Source organism: Nannobrachium achirus (assembly GCF_963921795.1).
Source record: "Nannobrachium achirus genome assembly, chromosome: 4".
Classification (NCBI taxonomy): Eukaryota; Metazoa; Chordata; class Actinopteri; order Myctophiformes; family Myctophidae; genus Nannobrachium; species Nannobrachium achirus.
The window spans coordinates 52,438,410-52,459,443 of record NC_137813.1 but is presented as its reverse complement, the minus strand read 5'-3'; the positions used below and the strand labels follow the sequence as shown (position 1 = coordinate 52,459,443).

General features: G+C 42.6%; 1 protein-coding gene and 1 long non-coding RNA gene across 2 annotated transcripts in view; both read right to left on the bottom strand.

The window, feature by feature from the left end:
- fbxl16 (F-box and leucine-rich repeat protein 16) overlaps window positions 1–7,717 on the bottom strand; it is a gene marked incomplete at both ends in the record, with an annotated part of 37,065 nt that extends 29,348 nt beyond the window's left edge. Inside the window, one exon of the mRNA XM_080723831.1 lies at window positions 6,986–7,717. Within this exon, the coding sequence (XP_080579957.1) occupies window positions 6,986–7,717 (732 nt within the window). The remainder of the gene's footprint in view (window positions 1–6,985) is intronic.
- A 10,409-nt stretch (window positions 7,718–18,126) lies between these two features.
- Window positions 18,127–19,590, bottom strand: LOC308283901. Its single transcript, XR_013961977.1, has 3 exons — window positions 19,454–19,590; window positions 19,075–19,167; window positions 18,127–18,809 (listed from the first exon to the last, which is right to left on the bottom strand). It is a non-coding gene; the product is annotated as an uncharacterized lncRNA (long non-coding RNA).
- Window positions 19,591–21,034: the final 1,444 nt, after the last annotated feature.

The window sequence follows — 21,034 nt, the reverse complement described above, 5'->3', positions numbered from 1 at the left end:
GACCTTTGGTGTGCCCCTGAGAAGGGTCAAGTGTGCCCCTTGAAACTGCTTGAAAGCCAGAATTGTATTTATCATTTTAAAAATGATTCAAACTAGTGAAAACAGCCGATCTACAAGCACACAACGCCTCGCACCGCGAGGCGTTGTGTGCTTGTAGATCTGCTGTTTTCACTACTGTTGTGCGACAGCCTTGTATGATGAAGCAGGGCTTTACTTTGCAAAGAAACGTACAAATTTGAAAGTTGGAGATACGAGGTTTCTTCCCGACAGTGACGATATTTACACCCCCGTATTATGTTGGTGTGCCCATGGATTCTTGGGACATGAAAAGTGTGCCCATGCAGAAAAAAGGGTGAGAAACACTGCAGTATTGTATAAAATTGTGTCGCAGATTAAACCTTTTCATAGATTTCACTGACAGCTTCGTAAACTTGTTTGACAGCACTGTCATGTTGGATACGCATATTTTCAGACGTTTGTATCTTCAAACCCTAAACTAAACTTGACCTTTCACAACTGTACTTAGTCTGCTCCTTTTCCCCTCCCTTAAAGCATACAACGCCTAGCAGCGTGGGCTTGTAGATATATTTTGGCTAAAGTTCTCCTCAGAATAGGGATGCTACAGAGTTCAAGTGGTTAACGTAACAGAATTATTCTATCACACAAAGATTTGGCGGACCCCCCGTAGTAACTGAGGACCCCTAGTTCAGGGGTTTTCAAAGTGGGTGACGGGGCACCCTGGGGTGCCGCGGCGGCAGTCCAAGGGTGCCGCGAGATCATTTGATAATATTTTGAATTTATTTGGACACTTGAAAAAATATTATTTTGTATAATTTTAAACTTGTACAAAGTACAACGTCATTTTCAGTCAGTTCTAACCAAAATGGCTGTTATCTCAACGTTTTCCACGCAACATAATCACTAAAATATCGTCACTGTCGGGCAGAAACCTCGTATCTCCAAGTTTCAAATGTGTACGTCTTTTGCCCTGCTTCATCATACAAGACCGTCGCATAAAACTAGTGAAAACAGCCGATCTTGTGTGCTTGTAGATCTGCTGTTTTCACTAGTTTAGTACATTTTATAGATGATAAATACGAAATGAATGGTTTTGGACATACAAGGTTTCCACCTGACAACGACGAGATGCCATAAATATAAGGTGCTGGGAGTGAAAATTATAATGTAGGGGTGCCTCGGATTAAAACAATATTTATGGGGTGCCCTGAGACAAAAAAGTTTGGGAACCCCTGATCTAGTTGAAGAGCCCTGCATGGCGCAACGGATGGCGAGCGAGTCATTTTACACCCTGAAGTGCAGTTGTCTTGTCATAACTGACTTCTTGCTCACAGTGCATTATCACGCTTGTACCTCATCTGATTGCCTCCATAATTTCATTCTCATCCCCACACGTTATCAGCAGCAGCATTGATCAAGTCATGGTGATAAATCCATCACCGCACTCACACAGACGTCACGCCACAGGATGATATACTGAACCCTATATATTTTGCTGTACGTCATATAGTGAATCAAGACGTACAAGCTCACAACGCATTGCCATGTGATGCGTGAGCTTGAAGATATTTTGACATGTTTGAGAATTTCTGGATTTTTTAACGCTTTGGCTCCCGGGAAAAAAACACCAAATGTCTCTTTTGTGACTCGAATGGAAAAGGTTTGGAAGTCTGTGCTGTAGTGCAGTCAGTGGTTCTCAAAGTAGGGTCCAGGGTCCTAGTAATAAACAAAGAATCTTGGCCATTCAGAAATTGCAGATCTTGCAGGTGCTGCCTAGATGCTTTTTTTTTACATTTTGAAGTATCTTTTTTTAATTTAAAAATGTTAACAACATAGACATTCTTTTACGGGGATCCTTGGCACCAAATCTTTTCAGATGGTGGTCCGCGGCCAAAACAACTATACATATGGGGGTCCTTTTGGCTTGACATGAAGATGTTTGAAAAGCCCTGCTGTAGTGAGATGAAGCAGGCAGGGACATGTTGGGACCCTGATTCAGCCTGGGAAAAAGAGTTGGAGAGGCCCTCATTGCGAGAGATCTCTCTCTATAGCGCTGCTGCTACTCAAAGATTTGCCATTTCAGATCATGACAAGTGACAAGCCAGTGGGCCAATTACTGTACATGAGTTATATTTCGTCGTTGTCGGGTGGAAACCTTGTCGGATGTCCAAAACTGTTTGTTTTGTATTTATCATTTTAAAAATGATTTAAACTAGTGAAAACAGCCAATCTACAAGCACACAACGCCTCGCGCCGCGAGGCGTTGTGTGCTTGTAGATCTGCTGTTTTCACTACTTTTGTGCAACGGCCTTGTATGATGAAGCAGGGCTTTGCTTTGCGAAACATTTTATACATTTGAAACTTGGAGATACGAGGTTTCTGCCCGACAGTGACAATTTACTTTGTTGGCCGCCCAGCCCCCAAAATGGAACGAAGGCCAACATTTTATTTTTTATTTTTTTCCTAATGGCCGGCCTGGACCGGCCCGGGAATGAACCGGCCGTTCGGGAATTGTCCCGCTTTTCCCAATGGCCAGCACGTCCCTGGAAGCAGGGTAGCTGGAAGAACTACAGATAGAGGTTCTATGCATGTGGCTGCAGACCACAGAACAGAACCAACCTGACCAGCTCACAAACCATATACAGCAGGGTTCCCCAATAGGCGGCCCGCGGGCCATTTGCGGCCCGCAGGGGGCTACTGTCTGGCCCACACCAAGCCCAGTAATAATGGTGGTATAAGAGCAGCAACAACACTAGTATATCGTCGTTGTCGGGTGGAAATCTCGTATCTCCAAATTTGTATGTTCTTTCGCAAATCATACAAGGCCGTCACACAAAAGTAGTGAAAACAGCAGATCTACAAGCACACAACGCCACAACGTGTCTCTATACTCGGGTGAAACACTCCGTTTCTCCAGAATGCCTGAACGCACAGGAACCAGGGACCCCTCTAAAGATAGATCTCGGCGAGGTGGAGGCAGACGCGGGGGTGGCGCGGGGGTGTGAGGCCCGGTCCGCGGCGAAAAACGGCCGAAAGACGCGGACGCTACTGACCACTAGTTGAGCAACTTACACAGTATAGCTTTAAATCATTTCTAAAATTATAAATTCAAAACGAACGGTTTTGGAGTAGCGGGAACGCCACCGTCGTCCCCTGCAATGTTGTGGCCCTCGGCTTGGTACCCTAGACATAATTCGGCCCTTGGGGAAAACTAATTGGGGAACCCTGATATCAGTTGATGTAAACCTTGTATCTCCATGTTTGTTGTGAGCTTGTAGATGGCCTATTTTTTATTTTTAACAAATAAAACAAATGGCCTGGGCTGGTGTGTGATTTGAGAAAGGAGCCCCCCCAAACTAGCACTGTTTCCTAACCTCGCAAGCTACGTGTCATTCGTGGTGACTGAGAATGTTTGCTACTTTTGATTACTGTAAATTGGAACAAGGTTCTTTATTTTTCTCCATTTCCTGAAAAGTAAACCCTTTTGAACATACTAGGTTTCCACGTGACGGCGAGGATGGATGCTCAACTTCCTTTGCGATGCATTCCTTATTCGACAATAGCCTATACCAGGGGTCTTCATCGCTTTCAGGCCAAGGACCCCTTAGCAGGGAGAGATGAAGCAGGGACCCCCACAACCTTCTCATAGATTCCATATAGTTTCATTGTTTGACAGCACAATCATCAGTGTATTTTGAATTCATGTCAATTCAATGTTCACTTTGCAGATATTTAACCACTTGAACTGTCAACACTTAATAAACTTGACCTATCACTCACTAATCTGCTTTTTTTCCCCTCTACACCAAACCTCTTTGCCGAAAATAGCCGATCTACAAGCTCACAAGATCGGTTCAAGTGGTTAATGTAAAATGTAAAAAAAAAATGCAAATGTAATGTAATGTAAGGAGAAAAAAGTTTCAATCACACAAAGATTAAAGGTAGCTTTTAACTGCACCAATTATTGGACGACATCGGCGGCGGAAAGCGTTTGCTGCCGAAAGGGAGTCATCGACAGCTTTTCGGCAAGAGACGCTTGCCGCCGATAAACCGTCGGGACCCGTTGATGGAGAACCGGGCTTGCTCAGCCTTGAGCCATCTTTTTCTAGGAGTCGGTAGGATTGAGGGGGTTGTGAGTGGACAGTTTGCAACTGATGCAGAACCACGCAAGCCTAAACAAGCAAGAGACATTTTTCCATTGCACGTTTTAACTAAATACCATATTCTCAATCTCAACTCTGAATTCCTATACCAGTCTGATCCAAAGCAAAGCTAGTAGGCTAGTAATAGTGTGCTACTGTGCTGTGTTGTTTTTTTTCCCCTCCCTGCATGAGAGCACAGAGAGCCTCCGGTTGCCAGATTCTGTGAATGAAACAAGCGACCAGGTCTATAAGAAAACAATCCCAAAAGAAGCGACCAGCTCTTGAGCTCTATACGCTATTTTCTAAAAGAATGTTGAAAGCAAGGCCACATAAGCAACTACACTACACACACAAGCCCAAACAAAAGCAACCCACAACTAGCAACATTATAGGAAAACAAGATCAAAGTCGCTTATAATGAGCAGCCCTGGCAACACTGTCAAACCAGCGTCTGCCAGCCGTATGAATGCAATGTTCGTCGCCTGACTTTTAAATGCCAAGTTTGCCAACTAATGCCAGCAGACTACAACAGACTGGCAGTTTGGAGCTGTTGGAAGTAGGCTGTTTGGTGTGGAGACACCTTTAGACCCCTAGGGGTCCCGGACCCCCTGATGAAGACCCTTGGCCTATACATCTCTGCAATGCATACTTGTAATGTAGCTTCATGCAGGCACTGTCGTTTAAGGCTATGCGAGCTGAACAACTCAGATTTCTGTCTATAATAGTACGCGGTGAGAATTTGATTGCTTCAAATACATTGACTATCAGCTGTGAGCCTGTCACAAGAATTACATAATAGTCTAATCACAATTATTTGAGATGATCGCAATTATTTTTCGCATAAACACTTCTAAGTAGAAAAAAGCATTTAAAAAGAAGAGTCTACGATCTACAAGCTCAAGACGCGTTTTGAGCTTGTAGATCGGCTTTCCACTATTCATATAAAGTTGTTAATTTAATAAAGTTATTTTTCATTCACTGTTGCTCAAATAATTGCGTGTAAGGATTTTTACACACAATTATTTGAGCGACAGTTAACCGTCAAGTAAAATTGTGTTATCGTGACATCCACAAAACAAAGTTCTCTGTTATGTTAATTTGTACAACTGTAAACTGATATTTTTCTTTCCACATGTTCCTTCTACAGTAGATACTCCCACACAACATTCTGTGAAGCATTCTACAGAGCTACAGTATGAGAGGTTATCTCTCCTGTGGGCCCTACTGTAGTTTAAGCAGAAGTCAATCGATTATTATGCTTTTTGAAGTCTGATATTGACATTTAATACACAGAAATAATACTACAGTTTTAGGCTATTTGTCTTTTCTTTTTGAGCGGTGGTTACACCGTCTCCTATACGTGGCCGTGTGTGTATGCGTGCGTGTGTGCGTGTGTGTCTGTCTGTATGTAGCCTGCAGGCCTGCAGTACCTTTTATGACCACACATGTTAAGGGAGGGGCGCTGTTGTTCAGGCCAGGCCAGACACACACACACACACACACACACACACACACACACACACACACACACACACACAGGGGGGAAGGGGGGAGGGGGGGTGGTTGGTGGGTAAACCACCGCTCAGTTCACACGGGTGTGATTTTATTGTACAAATAGATTTGCCAAAAATACCAGAGGCTTACATCAGAAGCAACTGTTTCTCTACCCCAACCTAATCTCATTCCCAGGCTTTCTAAAAAAGGAGAAATTGAGTAACTCTATGATTCCCATGTCAAAAGGGAGTAAACATCCGGCATACTCTGATTGGTTTGTCGAGTTGTCAATCAAACATTGCAAACATAAAGAGCAAAGAAAGATGATACCCGATAAGCTCTAAAAGATAGGGTTATTGATTCACTGAATATTAACTCTCCATATTTACAATATCGGCTTTGAGTAGTTTTCCATTCATCTAAAAAGATCTAAGGGGTAATTCGGACTGCTGTGAACGTGTTGTGGAAATGTTCAGTGTACGACACAGTCGTACAAACAGTGGTGTGTTCTAGACATACTATAACCTATGATCCGCGGCTATTCGTGTGACCAGGGCATACGCCAGTGCATAATGCCTATCAGATATACTACTTTGAAAGGTTCACGAGGGCATACGCTTTTTCAAAAAAAGAATCTTCACAGCATACTCCGTATACCAGCGTGACAGGTAGAACACAGCACTGCGTACAAAGTACTATAAATGGTTTGGTCTCCTCGCGAATCTTTGATCTGAACTACTACTACTACTTTACTCTCACCAGCTGAAGCCCACCAGTATTGATTTTGTCGACTAAAACTATGACGAAAAATGTTTGTCGACTAAGTTTTTTTCACTGACGAAAACTAAATAAAAACTAAGCTGTGATGACTAAAACTAAGACTAAATATATTGACAATTTCGTCAACAAAATAAAAACTAGACTAAAACGTTAGGGAGGGACTAGTGGAGGAGAAAGTAATTTTATGTTTGGTTGCTCTCAGGTGTTGCTTGCTGAAAATAGCAGATCTACAAGCTCACAACGCGTCGCAGTGCGACGCGTTGTGAGCTTGTAGATCAGCTATTTTCAGCATGCAACCAAGTGTAAAATCAGTCATTACGATGCCATCAAGGCCTGCCAAAATACATTTTAGTTGACTAAAACAACTGTAGATTTAGTAAACTAAAATCTCATGATATTTAGTCGACTAAAATTTGACTAAAACTAAAACTTTTCAGGTGACTAAATTATGACTAAAACTAAATGACATTTTATTCAAAAGACTATGACTAAAACTAAATCAAAATTTGCTGTCAAAAACAACACCGGCTGAAGCCCACTCTCAGACTCACCTCCAGTCCGGCGTCCGTGATGGTGGACCTCTTGAGGCTGACCGAGCGCACGCCCTTCTTGGACAGCGGGTAGTTGTCGATGAACTCGCAAATGTCCAGGTCCGACACGCCCACCAGGCAAAAGGCCTGGAAGCCGCGCAGGGCGAAGGCCTGCAGGCTGACAAACTCCTTCTCCCCGTTGGGCAGCAGCGCGTACAGCTCCTTGGCGTGCAGGATGGGCGTCACGCCCTCCCAGAACTTGGGCTGGTAGAGCACCTTGCGCCACGTCTTGCACACCTGCGCCAGCACGCACTTCTCGGCCGTGGTGAAGTACCAGAGCAGGCGGTTGAGCAGCTTCTCGTCCAGGACCAGCTGATGCCGCTCCACTAGCAGCAGGGGCTTGGGGAGGGTGAGGGGCGGCAGCTGGCGGAGGCCCCCCGGCTTCAGGCCCGCCAGGGGCTTCCCGCCGGGCTCCAGGTCGGGGCCCAGGAGGGAGGCGGCCGTGTGGGGCATCATGCCGGGAGGGTTGAGCGAGTCCAGGTGGTGGTGGTGGTGGTAGGGCAGGGAGGCCGGCGGCGGAGGCAGGATGGAGGGCACCGACGACGACTGGCACAGGCGGTTCTTGGCGGCGGGCGTGCCTTTGGTGATGCTGGCGCTGCCCAGGCCATTGGGCTGACTGGGGGGGAGCTTCACCATGCCGTTTCGAGTCACACAAGGAGACTTGAGCTCACTGGGGGTGGACATGTTCAACATCAGGAACCTGCAGAGAAAAGGGAGAGCATGGTCGGTGAACGCGTTCAGCGCGGGGCGAATGTTGGGGCATGCCTGTGCCCTAATACTAGCACATTGCACGCACGCACACACACACACCACACGGCAGTGTCTAACTAACACCATGTTTGTTAGTGTCTTTTCAATAGTGTCTGTAGTGCATGTTTCTTAAATCATGTGTACAGCTGACTGCATTTTTTGTAAGTAACATCACAAGGACTGCAAAGTTTGAAATGTTTATTTATTGGAACTGTGGGAAATAAATTGATTGTTGGTCACCTGTCTCTACTCTGCAGTGCTGGCACTCCTCTGTAGATTGGGAGGGTGCCAAGTGCAGTCGAGGAGGAGGGGTGCTCTGTTTCATGTTTCAGAGAAATCTTATTTTAATATGTCTTGTGAGTGAATGGGTGCCGGGAATGGATTTGAATTGGTTGGTAAGATGTGATGGAACTCTGTTTTAAATTACTCTGAAGCGTCATATGAGTTAATGGTGTACCAATAAGTACTAGTTCACATGTAGTAGGATAGGATCCACTCCCTATAAAGGGGTTATGAAGGAAGGAAATTATAGAAAATTAAAATAACACTTGAAGGCACACTACGGAAAACAACCTAATCATAGGATATGTCCTTATCCGGAGAGCTGCCAGCTAGGGCCCTTCGGATAAGGACATTTCCTATTGAACTTATTAGGTTGTTTTCCGTAGTTTGCCTTCAAGTGAGTGGGGGTTGTTTCTGAATAGCCTTAGTTCGTCACTGGTTGTATGGAGGAAGATGAGGACAGAGCTATCTGAGAGAACAAGAAAAAGTCTGTTATGTGGTGAACTGAAGACGGAATAATCAACATGGTTAGTTAACCGAAGCTGAAACCTGAAACCACCATCCCTCATCGTGCTTTCCCTACAAGGAGCCCTTGACACAATAACCGGCATCTAGTTGTGCACACGCACACTCGCACGCACGCACACCAACAGAAATAAACTTGTATACAGACACCACATACATGTCCCCAGGTGGGATTGTTGTATGCTCAGATTCCATGTTGTAAAAAGTTTGATGGAATGCATGTTTTGGTTACATCTTTTCCATTGTGTACAACCTGCCTGCGGACTGATAATGAGTCTATAGCACAGCACAGGACAGAAGCATACAACATGAGCAAATTAGTTCAAATGTGATTATTTTGGGGGCTCGTGGCTTGAGATGGTTGAGAACCACTGCTCTCTCTACCAGTCATAGTAGGGTGGGAGTTTATTGAGAGCCCTATGTTTGGGAAAATGTGTGAATGGTGCAATAGACCTTTGGTATTTTTGGGAGCAGAAAAGGAGCAGACTACCCATGGTGAGATGGGCTGAAAATAAGCTGAACTGGATGGATTCAATCATGGCCAATGAAATTACCGCTTTTCATTACCTTGCTTTAACCATTCAAACCCCTCCTTTTTTCCCCTCTACAGCAAATCTCTTCGCTGGAAAATAACATATAGTATCTACAAGCTCACAATCACAACGCATTGCAATCGCGATGTGTTGTGAGCTTATATATCTGTCATTACTGCTGAATGTTCGCCTATTTTCACCTGATGTTCACTCAGCTACCTGCCCAGAATAGGGCTGCTAGGGCTCATGTTTTAAGAGCAACGATCTGCTTTCAGCACAAAAGTGTTCTAGGTCTAAAACCATAATTTCGCTCAAAAGCCAAACTGATTCATGAGCGGGAGGGAGGTTTGTCAGTTACCAGTTCATGGTCAACAACAAATCTACAACAAATACAGATATACCCTAAAATTCGATTGGGAGGAAATAACACCGATCCTGTGAGAAGTGAGAAGCATTTCTCAGTGTAAGAAATGGTTCAATGGTCTTCTATTATGATGTTTTATCTCTTATGGTTATAATCATGCTGCTCTGTTACAGTACCTTGTTCTGTAAAGCAGTTTGTGATCTAAAAGTGCTATACTGCAGGCTACAAATAAATAAACACCAGTGGTTCTCAAACATTTTCATGGACCCCCAAAGTATACAGTTTGAATATCTTTCTGCCTTTGGTTTCCTGCTAACATGGCAACATAGACAAGCACTGCAGCATGACAGCTTAGCTAACAACTGTAGAGCTCATGACCGTGATGTTAGGTAGGGGAGTGTGTGGAGGGCAGCGATCTAGGAGTGTTGGCTAGAGTCTAGCCCTCCACACTCCACTCGCTAAAATGTACACATTATAAGTATAATGCAGACAATGAATAGCCTACTGTATGAACACACTGAAAATAATAAAAGAATGAAAGAAATGGATTACTGTATTTTTCCATTTTACTGAAAACTTTGCACCTGGCTAGTGGCTACAGCTGCAATTGCTAATATAACAGTATACCACCGACTTAGCAATTCGGTTTCTCACACTGGATTTTCTTCTAATCCAAACAAAAACATATTTTATACCTGGATTGTTGAAATATGATATGTACATTGCTTTTGCGATACCGTATGTATACTGTGCAGATCTACCAGCTCAAAACATGTCGCTTTGAGCCATGTTACGACGAGCTTGAAGATCTGCTACTTTTGATGCTTTTGAATGACGCTCTATGTACTGTATGATCGAGTAGAGCGTTAATTTACAAACAAACAAAAAAACACCAAAAGTTAGAATATGGAGGTAAGTGTTAGTGTTTTCTGCCCAACAACGATGATAAATATAAAGTGTGTTTGTGTGATTTTGTACACGTCTATCTGGGTGCACCTCCGTTCCAACCGAAGTCATAAAAATAGCACAAAAGACAGTGTGCACATCTCGCTATATCTGGTAGACCAGGTCCAAGAAGCACGGGGGTGGAGGATGGAGAAAATCGTGATAGTCGTTGACAACAAAATTGCAGTGCGCTGCTGATTTGCAAATGACACACCCCACACTGCACCTCCAACCTCTCACATCTGCACACAGCGAGACCCACAAATACCAAACACTAACACGCCTCAGGAAATGTACCTAAGTTTGCCCATGTGTTTAACCACTTGAAGCCTACAGTATATACTTGGAGTCCCCCAGGGGTCTATTGTAGGCCCCCTCGTCTTCTTTTTTTTGTACCTACACCAGCTGAATATAGCAAGTGCTATGAATCTTAGCTGAATATTGCAAGTGCTGAAATGTTTACCATTGAGCTAAAAGCGTAAGATGCCATGTAATTACAGTAACCCCATAGCTAACAGGTCTATTTATTAAATAGGCTTTCTATTCTTCTCTGGGTTTTAACCAATTAAAACCAGGATTAAAAAAATATATTTTTGCTACAATACATATAGGCCTAACATTGGGGGTTCTTAATTGGCACAAAAAGGTTTGAGAACTGCTTTAGAAGGCATTCAGCCAGGTCATAATAGGGTTACTATCTTTCTGTGCTACATCTCTATAAAGTGCTTTATCATCATCCATCCAAATCAAATGGACACATTCATCATGAATCTGATTAATCCTGTTGTCTGTGGCCTCATCTCGTTTATTCTCCATGAGCACTGCATCAGTAGGCTACAGCAGGTGGACAGTCTAGATAGCGCTCAGACATCCAGTTATGTAACTGCGTGTGTATAAGGCAAACTGTCAAAGCTTCCCCAGCAGCACAGCCAAGTAAACCTTGCCATCCATCCCCACAGTAGCCTGCATGCACACGCCCCTGAAAATGCACATTAACTTAAATTAACGTTGTTGCAGGGCAGGCAAAACAAAAAATAAAATAAAAAAGAAAACACATGATGTTACATTGATTTGGGTACCATTTATCGTTGGTCCCTCCGACCCTAAGTAGAATAGCTTCAACAGTAGAAAGAGAGAGAGAGAGAAGAGAGAGAGAGAGAGAGAGAGAGAGAGAGAGAGAGAGAGAGAGAGAGAGTAATGTGGTAGCCTATATATTGGCTATGCATACTGACTCTAGAAGCCAAGCATAATTCAAGGCTCTGCTATTACGTAATATCGTGCAATGTTGTATTATTATTATAGCAATTATAGGCCTAAACGACATGGGCCACCATGGCTATTGAATACAATATACAGTCTATAAATAATGGTATAGTAGTAGTCCCATGAACAAGAACAACTACGAGAGATTAACGTTATACATGGCCATGGAAATGGCATCATTGCTTGCATAAAAATGATAGTTTTACGCTACGTCTTAAAATAGACGGAGCTATTGCCAATGTATTATTATTTTATTCCTTTATTATCTCTGTATTATTAAAAAAGCAGTCTGTCTACACGCCTGTTCATCATCATCATCTCGGTATCATCATCGGGTCGCTGGGCTCAGTACAGAAGATGCTCCCTCTGTCAGTCAGTCAGTCAGTCAGTCAGTAACAGCACAAAAGGAGAAAGTGGCTCAGCGGTAGCAGTGTGTGTGAACTGTGAATCATCCGCATTGCATTGCTCTTCTTACCTTCCCACCGTTGAACCTGGCCGTTATGCCCGGCGTGTGTAGGCTATATCTGCGCTCATTCAATACAAGCTCAATATTATCGACCCGGTCCCGATCGCCATGCTGCTGGCTGCTGCGATCGGCATCCATCGGCGACGAATGGCGGAAAACAAGAGGTGGTGGTGCGCGGTGATGATGCTGCGATGCGCGTCTCTATGGCTGTATATTATTCAACAACAGACGCGACCGGGGCAGCAAAGCAGCACCAAGCAGCGGTGCCTAATTTCACAGTAAAGCTCATTGTTGTTGAAACCAAACGACTCACACGCGCACACACACAGACCTGGTCTCATCTTTCCCCCCAACGTCAGCAAATAGATATATCCGATTGCTTTGAATCGCCAACTAGTGGCAAACGGGCGAAGCTCCATAAATAGAAGCCCGACACTGACTGGCATCGCCACCAGCAGACTGCCTGACATCAGCGGAACTGAGGGGAGCGACAGGGGAGGCAGAGCAGGCTGCGATGCGGTCTCTCTAGGCTACGACGAGCCTCCAAACCAACCCGAGCATTGCACCGCACAACGACATAACATCCCGTTGTAGCCAGGGTAGGCTGGGGCAGGGTGTTGCCAGAATGTGAGAGAAATAAGCAAAAGCAAGCACAAAAGAATATAAGCTCACAAGCGTGTAGATCTGCTATTTTCAACAATAAAAAAAATTAAAATAAAAACTCTAATCTGGTACAGGGCAGGGGTCACTCACAAAATAAATGTAGATGGGGGTGGGGTTAAGGGGAAGCCTGTCAAGGGGGGGTCCTTCCTTGACATGCTTTGTGCGGGCCTTGCAGTTACAGTAGTAGAGTGTCCGGCGTCCGCCCTGAGATTGGGAGGGTTCGATCCCCTGCCAGGTCATGTGAAGACTCTAAAATGGGACCCAATGCCAGAATGCCTCCCTGCTTGGCACTCAGCAATATGTCCCTGCGACATACTATGTCCAGGCGGGGATGTATAGGCTATACTTGTACATCATGGGTATTCAACTGGCGGCCCGCGGGCCAAATGCGGCCCGCGGGGACCTTCCTTGTGGCCCCTGGAGCAATTTTGGGAAAAAAAAAAAAAAGAAAAAAAAAAAGATTTTGAAAAAAATAAATAAAATAAAAATAAAATCCTAAATCTTTTTTTGTGGAGGCTAATGAACGTTATAGGTATGGTTTGCGCGATAAGAAACGTGAGCATAATCACAGTAATCCAATCCCTAATCATATTCCATCATATTCAAGTGAAGTGACTCCAGTCAGAGCACTGCAGCAGAGTGGAGTGTGTGTCTGCTGCGACCCACCTGATCCTCGTTGAGCATCGTTAAAGCATCAAAGAAGGCAATTGTGTGTGCACTGTCAATAAGGACATCAATGCCAGGTTGGCCATCACTAGTGTGATGTAGTTAGCACTAGGTTTTACCAAGAAAGCATGTTTACAGTTGTCAACTTGTTGAACAGAAATTAAGCACATTAACATGAAAAGTATTCTACTTGAAAAGTATTCTGCTTTGCAATGTAGTTAGATGAAAATGTGGTTGTTTGTGAAAATGTAGTGAAAATGTGGTCGTGCCGTTGTTTCAAGTGTACAATAGCTCGGGGGGGGGGGGGGGGACATTAGTGCGGCCCCTGGCCCCTTGGGTTTCTGTCAGTGTGGCCCCCTGGAAAATTTAGTTGAATACCCCTGTTGTACATCAAGCTGCCTCATTTTCCAGAAACAGGAGCTGCCCTATGGGCCTCATGGCTCGGCAAGACTTACTTTAAGGCTTACTTGCTTAAACTGGTTTAAAGTAAACAACATTTAGTAAGCAAGCCCAACACTTTAAAAACAAGACCCCCAAAAAATGCAACTACCAATATTTGACTTTACAGAAAAACAAGTGCAAAGTCGCTTATAATTAGCAGACATGGCAACACTGGTTGTAGGGGGCAGGGACCATCATCCACACACCACAATCCCCCACAAGTTGCCATTCATCAAACACCTGACCTAACAAGTGCTTCTAAAACTTTTTCATGTCAAGGACCCCCACTAATTATATTAATATGACCCCCTTCTGTAATTATTTGTGCCATGATGAAGGGATAGGAGCCCCCATAAAAGATTTGTGTTGTTCAAATATTTCACGTTTTTTCACTTTTGTTTAGAAAATAGGAGACAGACAACAAGCAGCGCGTTGTGATCTTGTAGACCAAATGGCCCATGTATACACTGTAAGGTTAAAGTGGTTCCCGTGGAACCCCCTCAAAGACCCATGGAGGGTCCAGAGACCCCACTTTGAGAGTTAAGTTGTCAGTGTTAGAATGTTACTTTTATTGTCCTCCCAGATTTGAAACCAGGTCTCCTGCAAGAGCATACCTCTCGTTGTTGCATACTGTATAAGAGGCATTCTCTGCTTGGTTGGGAAAGATGAGCTTCAACCAGAAGATGTTACCTGACACCAGGTCTATCTATAAGCTCGTTTCTTAATGAATGAGTAGGGGGACCACCTCCAACGAATACAAGAACACTTGCCGCAATACACCCTCGCCCCGGGTCTAATCCGGGGAACGGTCGCCACCGGGTATTCCTAAACGTAACCTCAGTAAAACTATGCCTAAAAATAACTTTTTTTAAGACATGTTTTTGGGCTTTTATGCCTTTACAGATGGGGAGAGAGATTGGGAGTGACATGCAGCAAAGTTGGTCTGGATCAGGAATCGAACCAACAACACAACACTGACTACACCGTCACCAAGCACATGTGGTATGCACCTGGACCAGTAGGCCAGCAGGCACCCCAATTAATAAACTATTCTAAACATAAGATCAGTAAAATGAATACAAGAACACAAGAACCGCTGGGGGCGAGCCATCCGTGTAAAACAATGGGGCCAAGTGTGTTTTGGGACGAGCGTACCCTCCAACCACTGCATATGTGCTACTGTTACTGTATCTATATTATATAATGTTATATTGTGTTACATATACTCTAAAATCCATACACATTGTAACACTGACAATTTATATGTATGAGCCCTGTTCAAATTCTACTATTTGACTTGGAGATAGAAAGTCAGTCATTGTTCCTTTTTCCAATCCATTCACGCCACAGGTTTGTACCAGAAGGACAGCTTGGATTCGGAAGGATGCAGTATAATGGCATTCAAGCAGGGATCATATATTTGAAATAGACATTCTTACATACAGTATAATATACTGTATATGTAAGAGTGGTTCTCAACCTTTTCAGGCTGTGACCCCCTAAATAATTATATTTGAACTGGCGACTCCCCACCCTGATAAGCATTGTGAGCTTGTAGATCTGGAAATTCTTGCCTCTTTCAATGTTTGACCAGTTAGTTGGTATGGTATTTTTCTTTGCTTTATCTTTCACTGCAGTATATGGATCTGTTCATGTTCTACATTCCATCACCTTCACCACAGCATCACTCTCTCTCTCTCTCTCTCTCTCTCTCTCTCTCTCTCTCTCTCTCTCTCGCACGCACGCACGCACGCACGCACAGCCGCACGCACGCACGCACGCACAGCCGCACGCAGGCAGGCACGCACGCACGCACGCACGCACGCACGCACGCACGCACGCACGCACGCACGCACGCACGCACGCACGCACGCACGCACACACACACACACACACACACACACACACACACACACACACACACACACTCACTCACTCACCCACCCAGGGAGAGAGACAACAGAATCATTGAGGCGTAATTATTATTATGCCTATTATACAACGTGTACTTATTCCACACTCAAAATGCTAAAAAGCTAATGACATAACATTGTTATATTAGCCCTCAGACCTCAACTCTATACTGTAGGTCAAATAAAATGGCCAAACATGCCATTTGAACAAGATAGCAACCAACAAAACAAACTGGCTCATAACATTAATAGAAAGAAAAGGAGATATAGCCTATCTATAACACCACTCAGGCTAAATTAAATGCTAAACACCAGGTAAGAGGGCTCACATTAAAATAATATAGTAGTCAGTGGTGGAAAGTAAGTACATTTACAACTATTTAAAACTTTTGGTCATTTTATCGTTTCATCTGGCTTTTATGAACACCCTGGATAGTTTTTAATTTGCTTGATTCAATATTTCGATATTTGATGTAAATTCTATCAGCCCTCCTCCTCCAGGAGGAGGGCCCCATACACACCCATTGTAACTTCAAACTCCATTTTAACAATGATAGATTCATTAAAAACACCCATTATTATTTCTGGTGACTCATACTGTCCTCCTAATATGTGAGCATGGCCGTGTTTTTTGATAACGTTTTTCATTTACTTTTAATATTTTTCATTGTATTTAATTTGTTCAATTTTCCAAAATAATAATTATTATAATTAATAATAATGTAATAATATATTATTATAATCATTAGCGTTGCACGCTGAAAACAGACAATCTCCAAGCTCACATGCTGGCTTGTTGCTGATGTGAAAACAGCTGATCCATCTGCGACGTGTTGTGAGATTGTAGAACTCCTCTTCTTGGCGTGCACCACCACCATATGACAGAACATCAATCAGGCATAAGCAGACAAACTAGCAGATTTATATTTGGATGTTTCTTTTTACACGTTTTATGTTTGACAGGGTGGGTTCCAATTCCAAATAGCTGTGAACATCAGGTTCTTGATATTCTTGGTTGTTTATATCTAACCAATCACCTGAGCCATGGCAGATATGCAGTGCTTTTCATCACGCTTCTGCATTACTCCACAATTCCGTGGTCTTTGTACATTTTCCATGGAATATTCAGCTTTGCTGGAAACAGATTCAGCGATCGCGGAATCCAGGAGAGTCTTAACTCGTACAATTACACACATTTAGCAACACATATGACGTGGAAGCTGCCCAGTGCAACCACAGTCTCTTGACTGTTGGCCACTGACAGGCAGCCAGAGTTATGATGGCTGGCATTATATATTATATAGACCCCAAGATCTAGTGTTGTGCGACGTGTTGTGAGCTTGTATATCGTCACTGGCGGGCAGAAATCCTGTATCTCCAAGTTTCAAATTTGTACGTTTTCTTACAGACTAAATTCCTGCTTTGTCATACAAGATCGTCACACAATACTAGGGAAAATAGCAGATCTACAAGCACACAACGCCTCGCGGTGAGAGGCGTGTGCTTGTAGATCGGCTATTTTCACTACTTTAAATTTTTAAAATGATCAATAGAAAATGGAACCATTTTGGACAAGGTGTCCACCCGACAACGACAATTATATACACTCTTAGAACAAAAACTAGGCTCTACTCAATTTTATTGGTGAAACATTTTTACACTCAAAAATATTGAGTAAATATTACTGATATGAAATCAGGTAAATGAAACTCAATTAATTTGAGTAAAAGTAACCAAAACTTTTACGTACTTATTAACAACTAAAATTGTGTACAATGACCTAAAGAAATTGAGTAGATTTAATTAAATGATTCAGTCAATGCCACAAAAGACTACAAGTAAATACATTGAAATATTAAGTAGATCTAATTGAATATTAGAGTATGATTTAACAAAACAAATATGTCACATTTACTCTATTCATTTACTTTTATTGATTTAATTCATATAGTACCATTTTACCCCTTTCATTTACTTTACCTTTTACTCCAGGAGTACATGATGTCAAATGAATACACATGAAATAATTATGCAGATAATTATGTTTTTAATCAACTCATTTCGACCATTGTAACACCACATCAAGTATGAACATTCAACATACTTTAGTATGTAAATGACATGCAACAATGCCTGCAAAAACAATATGTTTAAAGATAATGATCAGGAAAGGGGTATCCCTGACACTTTTAAAAATTTTAAAGTTTACTAAAGAGCAGTGTGTGTTCACAATACTGTATATAAGTACCTCTAATTGAACTGTGCATACTGTAAGTAAGCAGTCTGTCAAACATTATGCACCATAAGAACAATGAGCCCATCAAATAAACAGTAAGTCATAACCACAAAATACATTAAAGAAGACAGTCAGAGGCCATTTGGCATGAAAGGAAATCACAACTTGGAATATGAAATAATAAATAAGCATTTACAGTAGCTCAACATTTAAACATATTGACTATGCACACGTGTAATGTCTATATGCTAAACTGACCTGTTTGCATTATGACTCGAATGCACCAGAAACAAACACTTTACATGAACTAATTACTATCAGCAACAAATACCATTGCAAAAATGCTGTTTTGACAATAAATCCACTTTCAGTTGGTTATACCCACGTTCTGAGAGCATCTTGCTGAACAGTAGTCGGCAAGCAGACATTTTTTCAGTCTCTGAACTTTGGCTGAAAGGTGTCCGGGATCCAACTCAACTAGTACTTTTTGGAACATCTCAAGACCATATCTGAGGTTCTTGGGGTATCTCAGATTAAAGGCATAGAACAGTCCCAACAGATAGCAGCAGATCCCCAAGATTGTTGAGGGCAGTGATGCCCTTAATCACAATACCTACATCAGTAGGTTCATTCATTGAGTCCTCTTGGTTCTGCAGCAGGTAGATCTTCATCTTCTTCATCATCACCTCCTCTGTCAACTTCTCTTCTACTCTGACAGGTGCACCAGCAGCTTCCTTCCTGCACACATTGTGAAGATAATTGTTTAGAGCTCACTTTCAGGCTAAATGTTACAAGACACACATACACACATTGAGCAATCCTAGCTGTCTCCACACATGCAGCCCTGGGCATAATCTTGAATAAGTTGGACCAGACATGCAACGGATGCAACAGCCATTCAGCCAATGTCACAACCTTCTCTGGACATCACTATGCTGTTCCTTTGCATGTGATGGTCTCATCCACGATCACATTAAAACGTCAAAAAAAATATTTTACTAACTTGAAAGTCCTTGATCTTGACACTCTCTTCTTCCAGATGGTCGACGAGACATCGGATGATGACCTCTCGTGTTCGTTGATTGGGGATTCCTCTCTGCAGAATAGAAACATAATTATTTGAACAATAAAGAAAAAGTATGACTGCACTTTCATAAACTAACATAAACTTTGGCAATACAATTGTTTCCACAACCCAGTTTTAGCAACGGAAGCTGGGAGACTGTCCTTAGTAGCTATTAAGACATACATTTAGAAATGAATAATCAGGAGAGAGAGTTGCAGGGGATAAAGATGAGTTTAGCATAAATTAATGTAGTCATTATTGTCATTAGCCAGGTGAAATATAATTAAAGCAGTTAGAGTAAATGAAAGTTTCATACCTGAAGTAGAATACTCATTTGTGCCCAAACTGCCCTTCTTGGACTGGAACATGGACAGTAGTTTGGGGGTATAGAAGTCCAACATTGCCATACATTTTGGCTCAAGATTCAGTGTGGTGATCATCCTGAACTTTGCACTAACCTGGAAGACAGAGATGAGGGGAAGAGAGTAAAAAAGAAGACGTGAGATTATAGATCTGGTATTTTCCCCCAGGATAGGGATGCTAGGGTATACAAGTGGTTAACTACAATGACAAGATGTCTGCCACATTCAGGTCTAATTCCTGTAACCATTTCTGTAAACATCTAACAAGGCAGGCCAACTATCCTTGATGTCTGCTGGCTGACAACATCATGTCATCTAATGCTTAATATCTGCAACCCAATTTTACAGGGATATAGTTAATAATAATAATTGTATACTTCAAAAAATAGTGGATATAGCTGATCTACAGCTCACAATCTTGAGCTTGTAAATTGGTCATTTGAGCATTTCTGAAGAAAAAAAAAGATAATAATTCAAATAACTGACACCATGTGAGGCTTAGTCAATTTATGATTCCAATAATTACTTGGCCAAACCAAAATCAAGGAATACCGTATAATCATGTTGCTTATTTACTTCATACTTTTTCCAAGTCTTTTACACATGTAATCCTCATTGAACACCATAATAGATACATGTAGATAATATGTAGGCATACCTGTGCATTTTATCTTCATTGTACACACCATTGTATGCAGCTGTGCATAGCTTGTAATAAATGCAAAAAGTCATGACTAGAGGGCTTGCACATTACCCTCACTGTGACCTTAAAGCCATACTGTGTAAGTTGCTCACCTAGTGGTCATTAGCCCTATAGCGAACCGCGGTCGCGTCCGCGTCTTTCGGCCGTTTTTCGTACCTTCAGACCCCCGCGTCTGCCTCCACCTCGCTGAGATCTATCTTTGGAGGGGTCCCTTGTTCCTGTGCGTTCAGTAATTCCAGAGATACACTCCTTCACCCTGCCTGGTAGGCGAAATTACCTAGAGACTGGATGGTACAAACCGGCGACAACAAAATGGCGACCCCACTTCAAGATGCGATGTGATTGGCCGGCAGTTGTATAACCCTCGCTGTGATTGGCCGGTAGTGTGATGACGCAATTTTGGCGCGAGATCCGGTCCACGGCAAGGATCTCAGTTTACATATAGAGAAGGCTTTACAGGCTGAAATTCACGGCGCGGATCTTCTAAAACTTTTGTGTTTTAATAGTTAGGAGAATTTTAAGATTTGTTTTATAAAAAAAGTTACATAGTACGACTTTAACTAGCTGCAAACCTTTGTAAAGAACACAAGTTATACCCAATACATTTATGTAGCCTATATGCACAAAGATACAGTAAATCTACTTACCAATATTTGCAAACACTCTCCAGGTCTCTTGTTGAAAAAGATGTGTGCTGCTGCTGCTGCTGCTGCTGTTGTTTGTTGACAGAATGTTCCAGTAGAATTTTCCCATGAACCCTTTTTTTCCCATGAACCCTTGTGTACAATTTTGAATCTTAGTCATATCTACTCAATTGTTTAGGTTGTTGTGA